This window comes from Phaethon aethereus (genome assembly GCF_964289735.1).
Source record: "Phaethon aethereus genome assembly, chromosome: 6".
NCBI classification, from domain to species: Eukaryota; Metazoa; Chordata; class Aves; order Phaethontiformes; family Phaethontidae; genus Phaethon; species Phaethon aethereus.
Window position 1 is genome coordinate 3,071,762 of NC_138580.1, and position 17,385 is coordinate 3,089,146.

Sequence of the window (17,385 nt, forward strand, 5' to 3'; positions counted from 1 at the left end):
GGGAAAGGCACGTGCCTGAGCTGCACGCTTTGGGCAGTAAGTCCTCCAATAGATTCCTAAACCTGACAAGAAATTTGTCCAACTCCTAGCTTGGCTCCAAATGTTCTGGCCCCACAATGGAGACGCTTGGTATGGCACACAGCGGTGATGCACCATTTTACGGATCAGTTTAACAGTGTAACCCTCTCACACGGCGTTGCCATTGGTAGTAACAGCAGCTTTGGACTGAGTTTGCAAGGCCTCAGGACTGAGACCTGCCAGGCTTGATCTCTCTGAGCTCTTCCTGACCTGCCTTGCAGCTTTTCTTCTTTTCTTTTCTCTTTTTTCTCTTTTCTCTTCTTTTCCTTGGTGGCTTTATAGATAAGGTGCTTTTGCCCATTAACAAGATTTTGAGCATAACAACACCCGGCTTCTTCCTAGTTTTAAACACAGACAGACCTCGATATGCACATAGATGTAGAACCTCCAAAAAGCCAAGGCGATCACCTGCTTAAGAGTATTTCTGCTTGGTTTCTTCACCATATGAACACACAGTACTTGGATAAATCTCTCAAATCCTAAACCTCCACTCTCCTGCCTGTAAATAGGTACTGAGGACAACAGTTAGGTCATGCTTGTGACAATCTCTGAGCATTGAAGCTCTCTGTGACTCCAGTGTAAGAGAACAAACACCAACCCCACCGAGGCAGCCAGGCTGTCTTCCACTCACTCCTTCACCGGGTCAGCGTAAGCTAACACCACGGCTGAAAGAGGCTGTCCCGCTGCCGAGACCTTTATACCCAGCTCTGTGTTCCTGCTCCTCTCCTGCAGAAGCATGCATACAGCTGCTTTGCGAGTCAAGCCTTAATCCGCTTTACTAATGCAAGTTCCCAAGGAAAGGGAGAAGCACGGGTTGGCAGGATGACTTCCTTCAGTGGCCATGCCAGCCGAGTGTCTACTTTAAGACAGGATGAAAAGTAGTTTTTACTTAACCTTTTTGGACAGCCAGTACCCTCAGGACTCCAGCCTCCCGGTAATACCAAGAAGCTTTATTAAGCTGAAGCTGGAAGCTTCAGCTTTATTAAGTAAAACTTAATAAAGACATTCTGCTGCAGGACAAGAGGGTATCGTTGCTCCAGGTTTTATTAGACTAACTGGTAGCAAATGAAACACATTAAACTGTATCGTCCCCTCCCCTTCACATGTCCACTTGAAAGCCGTTGAGTATGTCAAAACAGTTAGCCCCCTCTCCTGCAGCAAGCACCACTGCTTCTAACTGCCGCCCACTGTGATGCCCTCCTACCACCTGGATTTCTATCTTATATAGTAATGTTTTCCATAATGTATTATTTTATCCATTGCTGCCTAGCTATCTTGTTTGCATCCTGACAGACCAGATATGGGGTGCTCTCCAGATGTTTTGCTAGTAAACCATACAATGCTTCCTTTCTCGGGTTTTAAAGTGAGGGTACAGGATACAAATTCATGCACAGGAAATCACTCTGAGGAAGATTTTTAGCATTATGCCATACAACACATTTTGCGATCTACAGGAGGACACAATCTTGCCACAGAACGTGCTGAAAAACACTAAGGGGGAGGAATGGGAGAAGAGAGAAAAGAAACAACAAAACAGACAAGAGAAACACCACTCTGCTCCCCAAAGTCTCATTTCTTGCTCCTAGCACACACATTTCATGAGGAAGGAGGTTGAGAAAGTCATCAAACCTGCAAAGGGACAAGGAAGGAACAAACGTACTTGTGAAATGAGGAGCTGGCAAGCGGCAAGCTCCCTCTCGCTGGCGTTCATCTTCCTGTTGGAGTCTATCTGGGCACTCTCCAACTGCTTGCTGCGGTTCACCAGGGACTTCACCTCAGACTTCATCTTGCTGATGTAAAGCCGTGCCATGGTGAACTCCTCCTCAATCACCCCATTCACATCTGCTAACTAAACACACAGAAGATTGCAATCTTGAAGGTGTGGTTCTTACAGGTAAGTCAACGCAAAGCAGTCTTCCTGCTGTGAAACTCTCGTCTAGAGCTAGGAAGCCTCTGTGAAAGCACAGCAGCCCTCAAGGAGTACCCACAGACCTTCAGGTCAGCTTTAAACATGTTATACCACTCTGTTTTGTACAATCTTCACTGATGAGCCTCCGAAGTGAGAAATTAAGGCTTGCGCTCACAGAGCGCTTCATCACCTAAAGAAATCAAGCCCACCAGCATGGCAAGAGCATACTTTGAAGAAACCTCATGTCACCAGCACAGGAAATTTTCCTTCTTTCAAACTGCTAAAAGCTGAAAAGCATTTTCGAAGTACTCCTTAAAGAAGCCTCCTTTTGAAGGGTTGTGCTTCTTGAATAAGGAGCTGTAAGACAGACATGGGTCTGGAAATCTCACCTGGCAAGAGAAAAGTACACACTCTCATCTCTAAATATTAGTATCATTCTGTTTATACATAATTTCCTTCCCCAGTTTAATGTGGTGCCTTTTATTTGTATGTCTCTCAATAATTTTTCTTCAGCTACTTAAAATTCATGTGACCCACTGATGAGCTGCGAAGGTTTTCCCTGAGCGAGCATATGGCTACCAATTTCATAGGCTTTTCGCCTTTTTCCCAGCACGGCCAAGGGGAAGGTAACATGCGCTGTATCTTCTCCCAACAGCCAAAAAAAAAAGTGACTTCTTCCAAAACCCTCAGTCTACTCTGAAATGAAGACACACTTTGAGAAGATGCTAATTGCCAAGAAATTTGAAATTATTCTTCTAAAAGCTTCTCAATCTGGCCTTATTTACGCTGACAGCTGTTCTGTAAAATGCTGACATCTTAGTTACTATAAAAATTTCTATCAAACAGCCTCTGCCTCCATTTTCAAAGATTTCATCTTGCAGTTCCTATTACAGCGGCCACCAGAGGTTGCTGTAACATCTAGCAAAGTCTGGTCTTGTGGTCCTGGCATAACTACACCAGACAACAGGAACCATGTCCTCTGCAGTAAGAGTGAGCTGGAGCATCTGTTGATCTAAGGAGGCTTTAGCAGGCTATCAAAAACTCTGAGTCAACTCAAAGCACTCCAGCCACACACACGCGCTGTACTGGGTTCACGTGGCCAGGGTTTGGCACCGGGGGCTCAGGAGTGGCTGCTGTGAGGAGCTGCCAGAAGCTTCCCCCACATCCAACAGAGCCAGTGCCAGCGGCTCCCAGATGGACTCGCCACCGGCCGAGGCCGAGCCCATCGGTGACGGTGGCAGCGCCTCTGGGGAACAGGGTTAAGAAGGGGGAAAAAAATGGCAACAGCAACTGCAGCTGGAGAGAGGAGTGAGGATGTGAGAGGAGCAGCCCCGCAGCCCCCAGCCCAGAGCAGGAGGGGCAGGAGGGCTCCAGGCGCCGGAGCAGAGGGCCCCGGCAGCCCCCGGGGAAGCCCCCGGGGAGGCCGGCTGTGCCCCTGCGGCCATGGAGCTCCACGGGGGAGCAGATCTGCACCCGCACCCGGGGAGGGCCCCACGCCGGGGCAGGGGGATGCCCGAAGGAGGCCGTGACCCCGTGGGCAGCCCGCGCTGGGGCCGGCTCCTGGCAGGGCCTGTGGCCCCGTGGGGAGAGAGAGGAGCCCCGGCTGGAGCAGGTTTGCTGGCAGGACCTGGGACCCCGCGGGGGCCAGGCTGGAGCAGCCTGTTCCCGAAGGACGGCACCCATGGGGGGACCCAGGCTGGAGCAGCCTGTTCCTGAAGGACGGCACCCGTGGGGGGACCCAGGCTGGAGCAGCCTGTTCCCGAAGGACGGCACCCATGGGGGGACCCGGGCTGGAGCAGCCTGTTCCCGAAGGACGGCACCCATGGGGGGACCCGGGCTGGAGCAGCCTGTTCCCGAAGGACGGCACCCGTGGGGGGACCCAGGCTCGAGCAGCCTGTTCCCGAAGGACGGCACCCGTGGGGGGACCCGGGCTGGAGCAGCCTGTTCCTGAAGGACGGCACCCGTGGGGGGACCCAGGCTGGAGCAGCTCGTGAAGAACTGCAGCCCGTGGGAAGGACTCACGCTGGAGAATTCTGTGGAGGACTGTCTCCCATGGGAGGGACCCCAGGCTGGAGCAGGGCAGAGGGTGAGGAGTCCTCCCCCTGAGGAGGAAGGAGCGGCAGAGACCAGGTGTGATGAACTGACCACAACCCGTCCCACTGCGCCGCTCGGGGGGAAGAGAGAGAGAAATGGGGAGTGAAGTTGAGCCCAGGGAGAAGGAAGGGGTGGGGAGGAAGTGTCTTAAGATTTAGTTTTTATTTTTCTCATTATCCTACTCTGATTTGATTGGTAATAAATTAAGTTAAATTGATGATCTGGATGATCGATTATCAAAGAAAAATTGCAGAGGGTCTATAAAGGTCATTAGTCAATACACAAAGTTAAGCTGGTCTTACTATCATGTAATTATTTATGTGGTACCTAGCACAAATTTACCAGTGCTGGAAATCAGTAAATTTAAAGTATCTGATGTTCAGAAACACACACAGAAGCATGGGCTCTTCGATGAAGTCAGTCACCGTTGAAAGGTAATAAACACCAGGATGCAGAAGACAATTTCTGCACAGACCTTTTCATTCAGGTGCCCTGGACAGCCGTCAGTACAGACCTCGGGCTCTGAGAACTGTTTACCTTCAGTTACTCAACAGTTTTAGGACAAACTTCAAAGAATAAGGTAGCCACCCAGAAGCCAAACCTCACCAATAAAGATTCTTCAGATTCTGGGAATGCTGGGTCAGGCTAACTAACAAAGGAGTAGAGCTACGTGCATATTGTTTTGGGGGGAACTCAGTCCTCCCCGTTGTTAAATACATCGGCACACAGATGGGCTGCATTAGTCCGGCCCCAAACACTGAGCTGGGAATAGAAGCAGTAATTGTGCGCGCAGACACTGACCATCTCTGACCCAGACAAAGACTTCGTCAGTATTTTACTCTGTGCTCTAGCCAGGATTTAAACAGCAGTGTCCTGGGAGAAAGACTGCTGCATCACACGCATTCCATAGCAAGTATTTTTATATTGCAGGAAGTGTGGGGGGCAAGCAATAAGGACAGACAACTTACAGTTTTAACATCATTAGTACCAATGATTCCTCCAATCTCTCCCAGGTCCTTAAGCAGCAAGTTCAAGATTTCTGTAGCTCTCTTCTTCTGATGGTTACTGAGCTCCTGCAACTGGCCCAGCTCCCTCTGGGTCACTGTCAGGACACTCTGAAAAGGTTTAAAAGCAAAAGTTACCCTCCCCTCCGCAGACTGGGCATCAGTTCTTCCGTGATATCTAGGTTACACAGCACTGTCTTGTATTTCCCTGAACATACCTACTGGCTCAATGTACTGACACGTACAATTCCACCTTGCCATAATCCACTTTCACAACTCGCTTGCTAACAAGGCTACTTTAGATCTATTAAATGCTGTAAATCCAATAAGAATCTTATTTGCATAATACATGTCAAAGAAGGTTAATCACAAAGAAGCAGGTATAGAAGGATAGAAAATTCAATTTTTTCAAATGGATTTCATAGTAATCTGTTTTACTGAAGTGGATAACGAAGCTTTCCATAAAAACAGACCTGTTAACTGCAGCTTCCTCACTTTGTGTAATGAATTAAGGAACAAGGATGTATTAAGCTTATAAGCCAATCTTGATTTTTGTCAGATCAGATTTTTCCTTAAGATCAGTACACACCAGCTGAAAAAGCTGATTTTTTTTTTTATTCCTTCCTTGAGATCCCGACTCTATACAAAATCCTTCCTCCACAGCACAGAGTCCAGAGCAACAAAAATGCTGCAATTTGCATAATGCAGATTTTCACACCTTTCTTGTCATAATACAGTTTTTACATAACCAAAACACAGAATGTCCAGGTCTCACATTCAGTTCAGTTGACACTATGGTGGGCAAAATACAGAGGTTGCAAGAGAGCCACAATCTGCCATCAGCTTCCATAGAGCAGTCTGTGAATTACCTTATTTTATCGTTTAATTAAGATAAAGATAATTAAGATAATTAAGAGCAAGGGTAGCATCGGCAAATAAGGATCTTTTAGCAGCTTTCCTGCTACTCCAATTTTTAAACTACATACCAACAGACTTGACAGCAGTATCTCAAAGATTGCTGAAATAGCATAGGCTAGCAGTTATCTGGGAACGCTATGGAAATCTTTAGGAGAGGTGCAGAGTGAGGGGGCGAGGAGGGAACCAGCGCTATAAACCCCTTGCTCTTACACTCTTCTGTGCCAGCTCATCAGCCAGCTGCTCGTTGGCCCTTGTTTTGTCCTCCACTTCTTGGGATTTCTGGTCATAATTGACAGCTAATTCTTCCAGGGCTTGAAGGACCTCTTTCACTTCATCTTTTGCTGCTTCGTTCTCAATCTGAAGACGGGTTAGCTCCTCTTGAATCTTCTCATAATCTCTCCTAGTGGAGGCCAAAAGCTGGAAACCAGAGATGACAGAAGCATTAAGTCACTCAAGAACTCATTCAAAAGACAACATTGAAAAGGGCAAAAACGGACAAAGAGGGAAAGAAAGCATGAGCATGCAAGCGTGTGTGCAAGAGAGAAAGCAGGAGAGAAGAAATCCTGTTACTCTACCAGAAACAGCATCAGTTTCAGCATAAAAGTATTTGAAGGAAGCATAAAAGGCTCTGAACTTCAGTGAAGAGAAAAATCTTAATCAAATCCTATTATGGCACAAGGCTAAGGCAGAGAAACTTATTTTAAACAGTATCATAGCTCCAAATAGATTTTCTGCCCTCAATCCAATGCTGCAGCTAGGACCAAAAAATACCACAAAGTAAAATGTTTAAACAGACTCAAAGCTTTGAACTGAACCAAGTAAAAGGCCTCTCTGAGGCAGTCTCAAACATCTTATGGCATTAGAAAAATATTTTGATAAGCAAACCTATGATGATTATTCTTAGTTGTCATCTGAAGCATGATGCTGAAGACAGATTAGCTGCTTCTATCTGCTGAGGCAAAATATTAACTAAAAAAGAAAATAAAGACTTCATACATACTAGTGAGTTTTTCCAATTTGTAAAACTTATTAAATTTACTCTTAGCATGCTACTAAGGGAGATGCTGAAGTTTCAGTGACAGTGGTGATTGTAAGAGGTCAGTTGTATGGTCCTCTCCCTTGTCCTTGCCCCATTCCATCTTCATTCAGATGGACTAAGACTTTTGGGCTCTTAGCACAAAACCAGACTCAACAGCAGCCATATGCTGCTAACACCTACCATTTATTGCTAATACTGTATTTTTGAGAATAACAATAAAATCAGGACTTAACATTGCATAAAAACATAAAACATAGAACATATAAAACTAGTGCATGAGATACAAGAAGGTGATCATGCTCATCCTAACAGCAAATTTTGGACACTCATTCACGGAACTCACTTATGGATTAGTATAATATTACTGTACTACAGCTTTCTTGGACAGTGGAACATAATCTGCACCACTGAAGTGTGCTGGGTGGATTTCTCCTGCCCTGTCCCACCATTGCCCACTGGCTCCCAGGCCATGAAGTTGAGTGTGAGACCCCAAGCAAAACAGAAACATCTCTCTAAAACGGACCACCTAAAAGGAGAATGTCAGAGAAGACATCGTGGGTTTTGGCTCAGAGTGCTAATGGAAAATAGGAAACCAAGCAGGCAGCTTCAGACATTGGCACGTGCCCAAAGTGGCGAAGAGAGGATTCAGATGTAAGGGAAATTTATCTCACTGGTAATGCTGCAGCCTCAGAAGTGCACTCACGTTATGGAAAAACCCACTGAATTGCCAAAGCCAGATGGCATGTAAATATTTAAACAACAAAATAGCTTAAAATAATCTTTCTACTAAACACAGATGGAACTATTATTTACATTTACTTAAGAAATTTTCTGTGTGAATATTACTGTGACTTCAAGTAAAGGGAAGTGTTATATATCACCTAGAGCATAAACACAGCTCCCCAGAAGATTCTTGTTGATATAATGTGGAAAAATATACCAAGATTTAAAAAGGCTATTAAACAACACATTATACCAATCAGTTGTAAACAAAGGGAAGGAGACTATGGCTGCAGCACTTCACCAAGCTGTTCACAGCACACGAGCTGCAAGGGGGGAAGATTCAGAATCCCCCCCAAAACACACACACTAAGAAACAGCCAGTGGTGAAAAGGTACCAAAAGATACCCAGTACCAGCACAATGCCATCTGTGGCAGGCCTTAGCTTTATAATTAACCCACTAGCTTAATCAAGCAGAAAAAAGTAGTCTGGTTAATTAGGGGGAAGCAGAGTGAGGCAGCTGCTCCGCAGCACATATATCATAGAGCTAATCACAGCTCTAAGAGAGAACAGGTACATCGCTCCCACAGCACAGGTGAAGCTGACGTGTGGAAGACAAAACCTGGACAAAATTAAGTCAGTTCCCTTAAAGAAGAAAACAAAAGTATCACATTAGCTTTCAAAACTAAGAGATGGACAAGCTTATCAGATGAACCAGCTAAGTCTTCTGAACAAGCGGTGCAATACCAGCTGCAGAGATTTCAGTAAGTCAGCAAAGCTAGACTAGAATGTGTGCAAAAAAGGGGGAAAAGTGGCCTGTAAGGCAAGGATTAGAGGCCACTGAAAACTTGATTCATCTTCCAGACATAGTATCGCTTACGGAACACAAAGAGGGTGAGGAATAAGCCAGTATATAGCATGCTCCTAAATATCTAATGCAAAGAAAAGAATGCACATCATCCAAAAAAATAAGACACAAGAAAAACCATGAGGGAAAAATAAGCTTTAGATGAGAACACTGACATAAAAAAGATGGGAGGAGTGAGATGGCGTAAATAGCACACATAAGGAAATAAGTTGCTGAGAATGCATAAAATTCTGTTACATTTGTATAGCCACGGACATGCGTTGCATGCAATACAGGGTAATCAAAAGAAAGTTGTGGCAAGTAAATGAAGAGCTTAATCATGGAGTAAAATAAAACTGTAATTCCTGTAGTGAGGATAAGTCCCCAAAGGTGGCAGGTACGACATGAATAGCGAGTAACAGACATTTTCATTCATTGTTCTCTCCCTGTTAGGAGCTAAACCTTGGAAACCCTTTCTGAAGGCTTGGCTAAGGATTGAGACATGGACAGAATAATTTTTCAATTCTGAGAGAGGTTTCACACCCAAAAAAACCATCCAGCATAATGCTGTTCTCCAGCTGAAGTGGCTCGGGCACCTGGGAGAGGCATGCTCCTAGAGAATCACGGCAGTGTTTCATGCAAAGACAGACCAACGTTTCGCAACATTAACGACAGGTGAATTCCCACACCAGGATTATATTATGTATTAGTCTGAATGGTCCTCCTCCCATTTCCCACAGTTTGAAAACCAGCAGAAAACCATCTTCCAAGAAATACCCAATTACCAAGTTCCCCAAATGTTGCTGTGATGTTATAGCCAGATTCTGCATCTCAGAAACCTCTCAAACAAACAACAGATAAGGAAATTACTTGACTGTAAGTTTAGTGTTCATATTCCCCATCTTAAAAACAGCAAACATTTGTTTTACGGACAGAAACAATGTCATAAAATGTTTAAAGTGAGTAATCCAAGATTTTAAAGCAAATCTGTGGCAGCACCAATACTTGATTTTTCAGTCTTAACAGATTTCTCTCAGTACTGCCTTTAATTGCCAATGCCAGAATACCGAACATCAATAATTTATTACCAGGAGTATTTTTTATACCGTCAAACTGGGAAATCTGTTAACAACCTATGGTCCATAGGGTCTGGACACCTGGAAGGATACAGACATATTGAAAAACACATTTGAAGTGAAAAATACTGGCCATTCTCCTACCTTGGTATCTCTAGCACCACTTCCCAGCAGGACAGCACGCTGTTATAAGGAGTTACCAAGGCTTCACGCTCTTCTGACAATATTACAAAATTTGAAGCTTAAACTTAGCTGTGACACAGGTTTCTCTTACCTACTGAATTTTAGCCAGTTAATAGAAGCACATCTAGCCAACAACTGTGACAGAATTACTAAACAAGGGTCTCATCAGCAAAATGTAAGGGTTTTTTTTATTTGTTTGGGTTTTACCTCCTCTTGATCCAACATTTGTTGCTTTAGTTTTTCAGCCAGCTGGCTCTGCTGGTTGATTTCATCATCCTGCAATGAAACAGAGTTGGAGATTTTTAGTTTCTTTTAACGGTTCTCGTTGGTCACTTTTATTTCCCCTTTCTAGAAAAGGAGGAAGAATAATGCCCTAGCAAACCTTGTGCATGTTTGAGTGCTATGAGAGGGGAGAAAAATATACATCCACAGAGCTACATAGAGTAAAAGCAATGCATACATGCAGTTGTCTCTAGTATATGCCTAAGCAGAGGTGTCCCTGACGGTAAACAAGACACTGATGTGGTCAGAGTTGCACCTTATAACTTGCAGGGGACTTTGCCAACACATGTGATGTTTTATAGCTGTACAAATACATGCACACCCTCTCACTCTGTCCCCAAATTTCAGCTGAAGAGAGATCATTAGAGACAGATTTGTTAACCAACTACAATTTACAGCTAGCTCTGACTGCATTAATGAAAGAGGAAGATCAAACGACAACACAGGGCTTGGACCCCTCAACTGCATAATTTGCATTTTCCTACTCCATCACAGACCCTGAAGAAAACACTGCCAGGTAATGCACAGCCAGGCATACAATTTTACTGGCATTTCAACTTCCTTGTTAAGACAGCATCCTCATGGGTAGGTAATGATCTTAAATATGGAAGAGAATTGATGATGGACCTCACTGTACAAGTCCTTCCTCCAAAACACCACAGGAGGCACACCAAGCACAAGACTTGACCAAGTCCATCTCTTCTTGTGATGGATATCCTTCTCTAAAGGAATGCACCAAAGATAAATGGTTGCTTTTTACCCATCAAAGCCAACTGACATTCTGTGTTTCACTGATAAGCATGATAATAGCTTGGTTTCTGATAGCAAGTACAGCTATCAAGTAGAATACATTGAATCATTTGCTAATAATAAAAGTCCCAGATATAACATAAGAATGGTCTACACTGTAATAAGTTATAAATGGTGATACTTTGGGTTTGTTTTGGGGATCAAATACCTTCTCATTTCCTATAGTACCACAGTAATGCACCAAATTATGCTTCCCATGTTTTCTAGGGTAAAACTGAAACCTGCCGCCAGTTCCCTCAAGAAGAATACAATGGCCTTTGCTACTTTTGATGAGGAAAAGTGAAAGAATGACCGATTTTTTTTCTTTTTCTAATCAATACGTAGAAGCTAGAGACTGCTACCGGGAATGTATTCTCCATCACAGAAAAGCTGAAATTTCTTAAAGACCTTAACTGTTATTTTGAATGCCGTCAAGATACTGCTAATTACAATTGAAAGTTAAAATCAAGTTTTGATTTATGATTAAATCTACCCTGAAACTTCTGCTAGATAGCCTTTTAAGCTGTTCTCATCCATAATGGTCAGTGGTTTTAGTATGCCTTTTTTTCCCCCACTTCTTATCTTCACACAAGCCAAAGCTATTAATGGCAAGTGCTCAGTAAATGCATTGCTGATAGCTTTAAGTGCCAATGATCTATTTCAAGCTGTGCAAATAAATAAATTTTAAAAAGCCACCTGCACTCCAGGCAGTGTTCACAGCTAGAACAACATGAACAGGAGAGACACAAGGCATGGTTACATATTTTCCTTACAATTCTAATACACAATAAATATATAAAAAATATTAAGATACAGTCTCCCTTTTTTTCCCTTTCTCCTGTGACTCTGAGATGACATCACAGTTTGCTGAGGGATTTTGCAATTTCGCTGAAGAAAAGGAGGGCTGAAAAGTCTGTATCAAGCCCTTGAAATGAAAGGCAAACTTGGCTCCGATTTCATGGAGAATGCCCACAAGCGCTATCCGCAGGGGGAACAGAAGCGGATAGCTGACGTGATAGAACAAGATCTGGTTTTATGCAATTATAATGTTTTGAACTTTGGGACATTTTCCAGTTCGTGATGCTCAAGAAACACAGAGACACCCCCACCCATTTTGGCTTAGTCTTCCATTTACACCCAGAGAATGGAGTCAAACCAAATGTTCACACCTTATCATCTAGCTGTCTGTAGAGACTGGCAATCTCCTCATCGTATTTCTGTTTCTCCTCTGTCGAGATGCTGGCAACAACTGGTGTGATGTTGTCAATAATTGGGGTGTTATCACAAGGCTCCAGGTTCTTCTGGTCCTTCGCGCTGATCTGTTCATCTTCAGGCACAGCTTCTCCTGTAGGCACACAATCCGTGGTCATTGCAATCCAAGAGATAGGGTAGCCCAAAACCATGGGCATCCCAAGATGGTCCTTCACAGGTGCTGAGAGGGACTCAGCAAAGCAAAGAAGGGCCGTATCCAGCTACGGGCCTGCCATCTGATGCAAGGCAGGCAACAAATGACAGGCCAAGCTAGGTGTGGAAGAATGGCCATTCGTTCTCCACGGTTAGAAAAACAAACACACAAAAAGCAGCACCCGCTTGAATGGCTGCCATTAAAAGCACTGACCTCCTGGCTCACCTTTCACCCTATAGATGGGATTAACTCTATGGATTAACAGGAGTGTAAATAAGGAGGGAAAAAAAAGATCCAACATTCAGCTTAAAACCTACTGGCAATTAAATGTCTCTTTCTCCAGATTTCCAACTGCCTTATCAACTCTCCCTCCCCCATAATGAACTGCTAGAGCATCGGGACAACAAGACAGCTGCATTTAAAATTATATTCACCTTCTGCCCTGTCACATCTAAAATTAAGGCTCATACACCAATTTTCAGATGTTGCCTATGCATACCAAACAGGATGTTCTCCCTACACATTTTCTTTCAAAATCATTTTCTCTGAGGAATATTTTCTTCGGTAACACCGGTGCATTACAATTACGAGCCTGCTGCAGCTCAGTGGAGAGGGACAGGCAAGGCGTTCATGACAGAAATTGAATCTACTCTCATTAGAGTCTGGTGAAAGACTCCGCGAGTCGCTGAACACTGCATGCGTTGCGTGAGGTGCAGGAAGGTCGCATTCAACCCTTCTGCACAAACAGGTTTTTTCCTTTTCTATGAAAAGCTACAACATTTTAGTCCCGTAAAGCTTTACTAACCATTCCTCTTGCCAAAACAGCGTAGGCACTATTTATCTTCCTGGCAAGAAAACAAGTAAATAGGACAAATATATCTAAAAAAGAAAAAGGCATGCTAATTCAGGCCCCAGAGCAAAACAAAACAGGGCATGAAAGACCACCACCAACTAACAGAGAAGATAATTTTTTCAAGCTTAAAGCATGAAAAAGAGTAACTTGAAATCAAGCACCATAACCTCTATAAAAGTACTACACTCAAAATACTTTTTGCCCTGGTTCTAATAGCTTGATAATATTTTACATTGTTAATGAGAGAAGTGTAAATTGATTTTTCATTGTTGCATTTCACTGGGGCAGACTAGGAAAGGTGGGCTCGGTCAGACTGTGGGACCTTGCACACACAGCAACGCTTCTCTGGCTGCGCAGAATCCATCAGGAGCCTCCCAATATGAATTTTGAGATTTTCATTTCAATTGTGGTATTTCGCTTCACTCGGAAGCGTTGTATGGCAGACTACCATGGGTGAAAGGAGGAGGGGAGACTAAATTTGATAGAGGTGCTTGGATGAGAACAACCTCCCACCTGTAAAACACACACCAAATAGGGCACTTGGGCACAAGGCTGCTGAAACCCTGCTTCAGTGAGAACTGGGCACACCCATTTTCTGCTGCAATTTTATTTTGGATATTATTTTCTCTATTTATAGAACAAGCTATTCAGAGCAAGTATTTATGCATCTCTCTTGCATTTTATATTCAAGATGCAATTTCTGTGACACTTCCATTTGTAAAGGGCCCCCTTCGACAGAAGATCCTTCCAAATGATGCTATTTCAGAAGGTCAGACAAGAAATCAATAGTATTTTGAATGCATTGAATGTATTGCTCGGTGACGCCAATGAGAAAGGCAGGACAGATGGAGGGGAAGAGGAGGTGTGTGTATTTAGACAAAACAATAGAGACAGCATGTTGTAAGGCTTGTTTACATAGCATATAGAAAGGAACCATACAGGGTTTTCTGGAAGAAAAAAAAAAAGTTTCTGGAATGGGAAGGAAATTAAAGTCGTCACATTTAGCAAACACAGAACAAAACACGCAGAACACGAGTGGGTTAGAAATCCCCAGCGCTCCTCACCACCAAGAGCAGACTGACCGTCTCCATAGCAATTGCACTGTGCTGATAAGGGAAATATTCCCTCTGCTAAAGTCTCCAGAGAAAGACACGGAGCACAATCATTAGGTAACGATCTCATTTGAAAGGCAAGTAAACAGCATAGGGAGCCAAAATTTACAGAATTAAGGAAAAATTTTTTGCACCCGTAAAGGTCAGGTATTATCTTTTAAGCAGTGATTTCACCCAGGATGTTCAAAACGGACTTGACTGTGCAAAACAAATTGTGACTAATAATCAAATCACAGATTTGTTCTCGCTTTAGATACTTCACGTTTGCGAGGGTTACATACTATTGAACTGTGCGACACATCAACACGTAGGACCTGGATGACAAGCAATTTAGAAAATAAAAATGACTCCAAAGAAGCAGTAATTTACTGTTGGGGGTTTACTGGGATTTCAGGGTGCAAGGGGGATGCAGGGTTGGTTTCTTTTAATTGGGGTGTTGTTTATTGGTTTGAAGTTTGGGGTTTGATTTTTTTTTTTAATATGTGGAATAAAAAATTAGAAGTAAGGATGCTTTGCTAGAATTATTTGCCAACGTTCCACGTTAAATAAAAATTCTTTAATTTGTATGTATGCATAAAAATATTCTTCCTCCTCTACCATCCTACACTTGATCTTACAACCTACCCATAGCAATTCTCTATGTTTCTAGACAGAAAATTGGCTGTTCTCAACCTAAATTTCACTTAGGAGACAAGCGGTGATTCTTCTTATCAGACGACACACCTGATCATTGTACTAAAGGACTAATTATTCTAATGTTAAACTCAATTATAAAAAAAACCACAACCAAAATCTAGTTACCTTAAAGCATAATGGAACCGATTCTCATGCCTGAGGAGCAGATTTGTTTAAAAAAACCCAAAACCCCAAACATAATGACATTTTACCTTTTCTTTATTAATATTACTAACATTATTAGAAATTTTTGATGCCTTCCTGTATTCTCTACATCTGATATCATGCTAGTTTTGGTATTTAAAACGGTACCTTCTGTAAATGGATGCTGCTTGTTTCCCTGGTTTTTGCTTCTTCACCTTTCATTTATTATTATGAAGTGCGAGCTACAACTCTGAGCTTAAAATTAGTATGACTTGCAATTTAAGGCAAGATTTAAACATACATAACTTAAAAAATACAAGGACATGGACCCATTCCCATTTTCTGGTACATACCATTTCTCCACCTGTTCAGTTCCAGCTCTAGATGCTGGATAACATTCTTTAGACTCTTGTTTTTGTCTTTCTCCTTCTCGTACTTTTTCTTCCACTCCTCCGCCGTCAGCTCCAGATTCACAGAGACCGTGTTCTTAATCGTCTTAGCTCTGCACAACAAAAGCAGGTGTCAGTTGCTCCACAACTTTTATCTCAACACAACAGTAAGGATTCAGAAATTTTTCCGTAACACAAAGCGAAACTACTAAACTTTTGCACTTTATTTTCTGAAGTGCAACGCCACAATTCCATTTTCTCTCAAATCCTCAGCATCATTTACTACCTGGAAGCCTCAACAGAAATTCTTCCGGATCAAAATCCAGCAGCCAGGGACCTGGAGCAGACACGGATCTGCCTCTTCATCCAGAAAGAGAAGCTCTGGAAACTGTTCTTGGATTAAGGACAAAACCAAGTCTTGTCATTATTGCTTTGCTAGGTAAGCTGTCACCTCACAGCTTCTCCTGGCCTGAGCCCCACCGCAGAGTAACCCACGCCAGCATCCAACCCCAGCCTCGCCCCATCTCTTAACAACCATCTCTTCAGCTCCACCGACAAAACTCAACCGTATTTCAAGAATCACAGCATAGAGTATGTCAACACAGTGAAGCAGAGATATAGAAACTTCTCCTTCTTGAAAGCCAAATACATTTTTGGGGGTGGAAGGAAGGGAAGGAGGAGAACCGCTGGTCACCACCAGGTAAAGGGGATTACTGCTGCGCTGAGGAAGGCTCTCAGTGGGAAGGGAGCCTGCTCTCGTGCCTGTGCCACTGCAGGCAGGCTCATGAGTTACTGCCCCTCTAGGCAAAAATATCACAAAATTTAAACCCTTCTAACAACAACCGCCACCGCTTTATTATTGTGAAAGTGCTTAGCTCCAACTGAACCTAAACAATTACACTAGAAAATGCAAAGCAAGCAGAAAAAATGCACAGCACCTACTCTAGCAAATCCACATTTAAAAAGGAAAACCAAACAAATCAGTATGAATCAAGAAAGCTTCAGATCTTTGCCCTTCACTGCTCAGACACCGAGTCCCTCCAAATGACTCCAGTGCTATTGAATAAGATAGAGGTTAAGTACAGGAATAACAGACAAATCGGTTTGTGAAACGTGGGCTGAAATGTCAATGCAAGACACTACGCCTAGGAATGGGCTACAGATACATGGGCTGACTCTCCTCTGGGGAAAGCACAAGATCTTAATTATTTTCTTCGCAGCTCCACTTCCTGATTCCAAAGCATCCTTTCAATGTGCCCCTGTACCCGGCACTGGTGAGGCCGCACCTCAAATCCTGTGTTCAGTGTTGGGCCCCTCACTACAAGAAGGACGTTGAGGTGCTGGAGCGTGTCCAGAGATGGGCAACGGAGCTGGGGAGGGGTCTGGAGCACAAGTCTGATGAGGAGCGGCTGAGGGAACTGGGGGTGTTCAGTCTGGAGAAGAGGAGGCTGAGGGGAGCCCTCATCACTCTCTACAGCTACCTGAAAGGGGGTTGTGGTGAGGTGGGTGTTGGTCTCTTCTCCCAAGTAACCAGCGATAGGATGAGAGGAAATGGCCTCAAGTTGTGCCAGGGGAGGTTTAGATTGGATATTGGGAAAAATTTCTTCACCGACAGAGTGGCCAAGCATTGGCACAGGCTGCCCAGGGAGGTGGTGCAGTCACCATCACTGGAGGTGTTCAAAAAACGTGTGGACGTGGCACTTGGGGACATGGTTTGGTGGGCATGGGGGTGTTGGGTTGATGGTTGGACTTGATGATCTTGGAGGTCTTTTCCAACCTCAATGTTTCTGTGATTCTGTGAATCACTAAAAATCCTGAAATTTTGTTCTGTCAGCAAGAAAACACTCCCATATCTGTGCCTCATACA

The 17,385-nt window shown here is 43.6% G+C and overlaps 1 protein-coding gene across 1 annotated transcript in view; it reads right to left on the minus strand.

Annotated features, from left to right (window-relative positions):
• The window catches only part of KIF5C (kinesin family member 5C), a gene marked incomplete at both ends in the record, with an annotated part of 79,699 nt that overhangs the window by 12,949 nt on the left and 49,365 nt on the right, over positions 1-17,385 (minus strand). The window contains 6 exons of the mRNA XM_082001765.1: positions 1,739-1,927; positions 5,050-5,196; positions 6,214-6,420; positions 10,077-10,145; positions 12,110-12,285; positions 15,483-15,631. Of these exons, the coding sequence (XP_081857891.1) occupies positions 1,739-1,927; positions 5,050-5,196; positions 6,214-6,420; positions 10,077-10,145; positions 12,110-12,285; positions 15,483-15,631 (937 nt within the window). The remainder of the gene's footprint in view (positions 1-1,738; positions 1,928-5,049; positions 5,197-6,213; positions 6,421-10,076; positions 10,146-12,109; positions 12,286-15,482; positions 15,632-17,385) is intronic.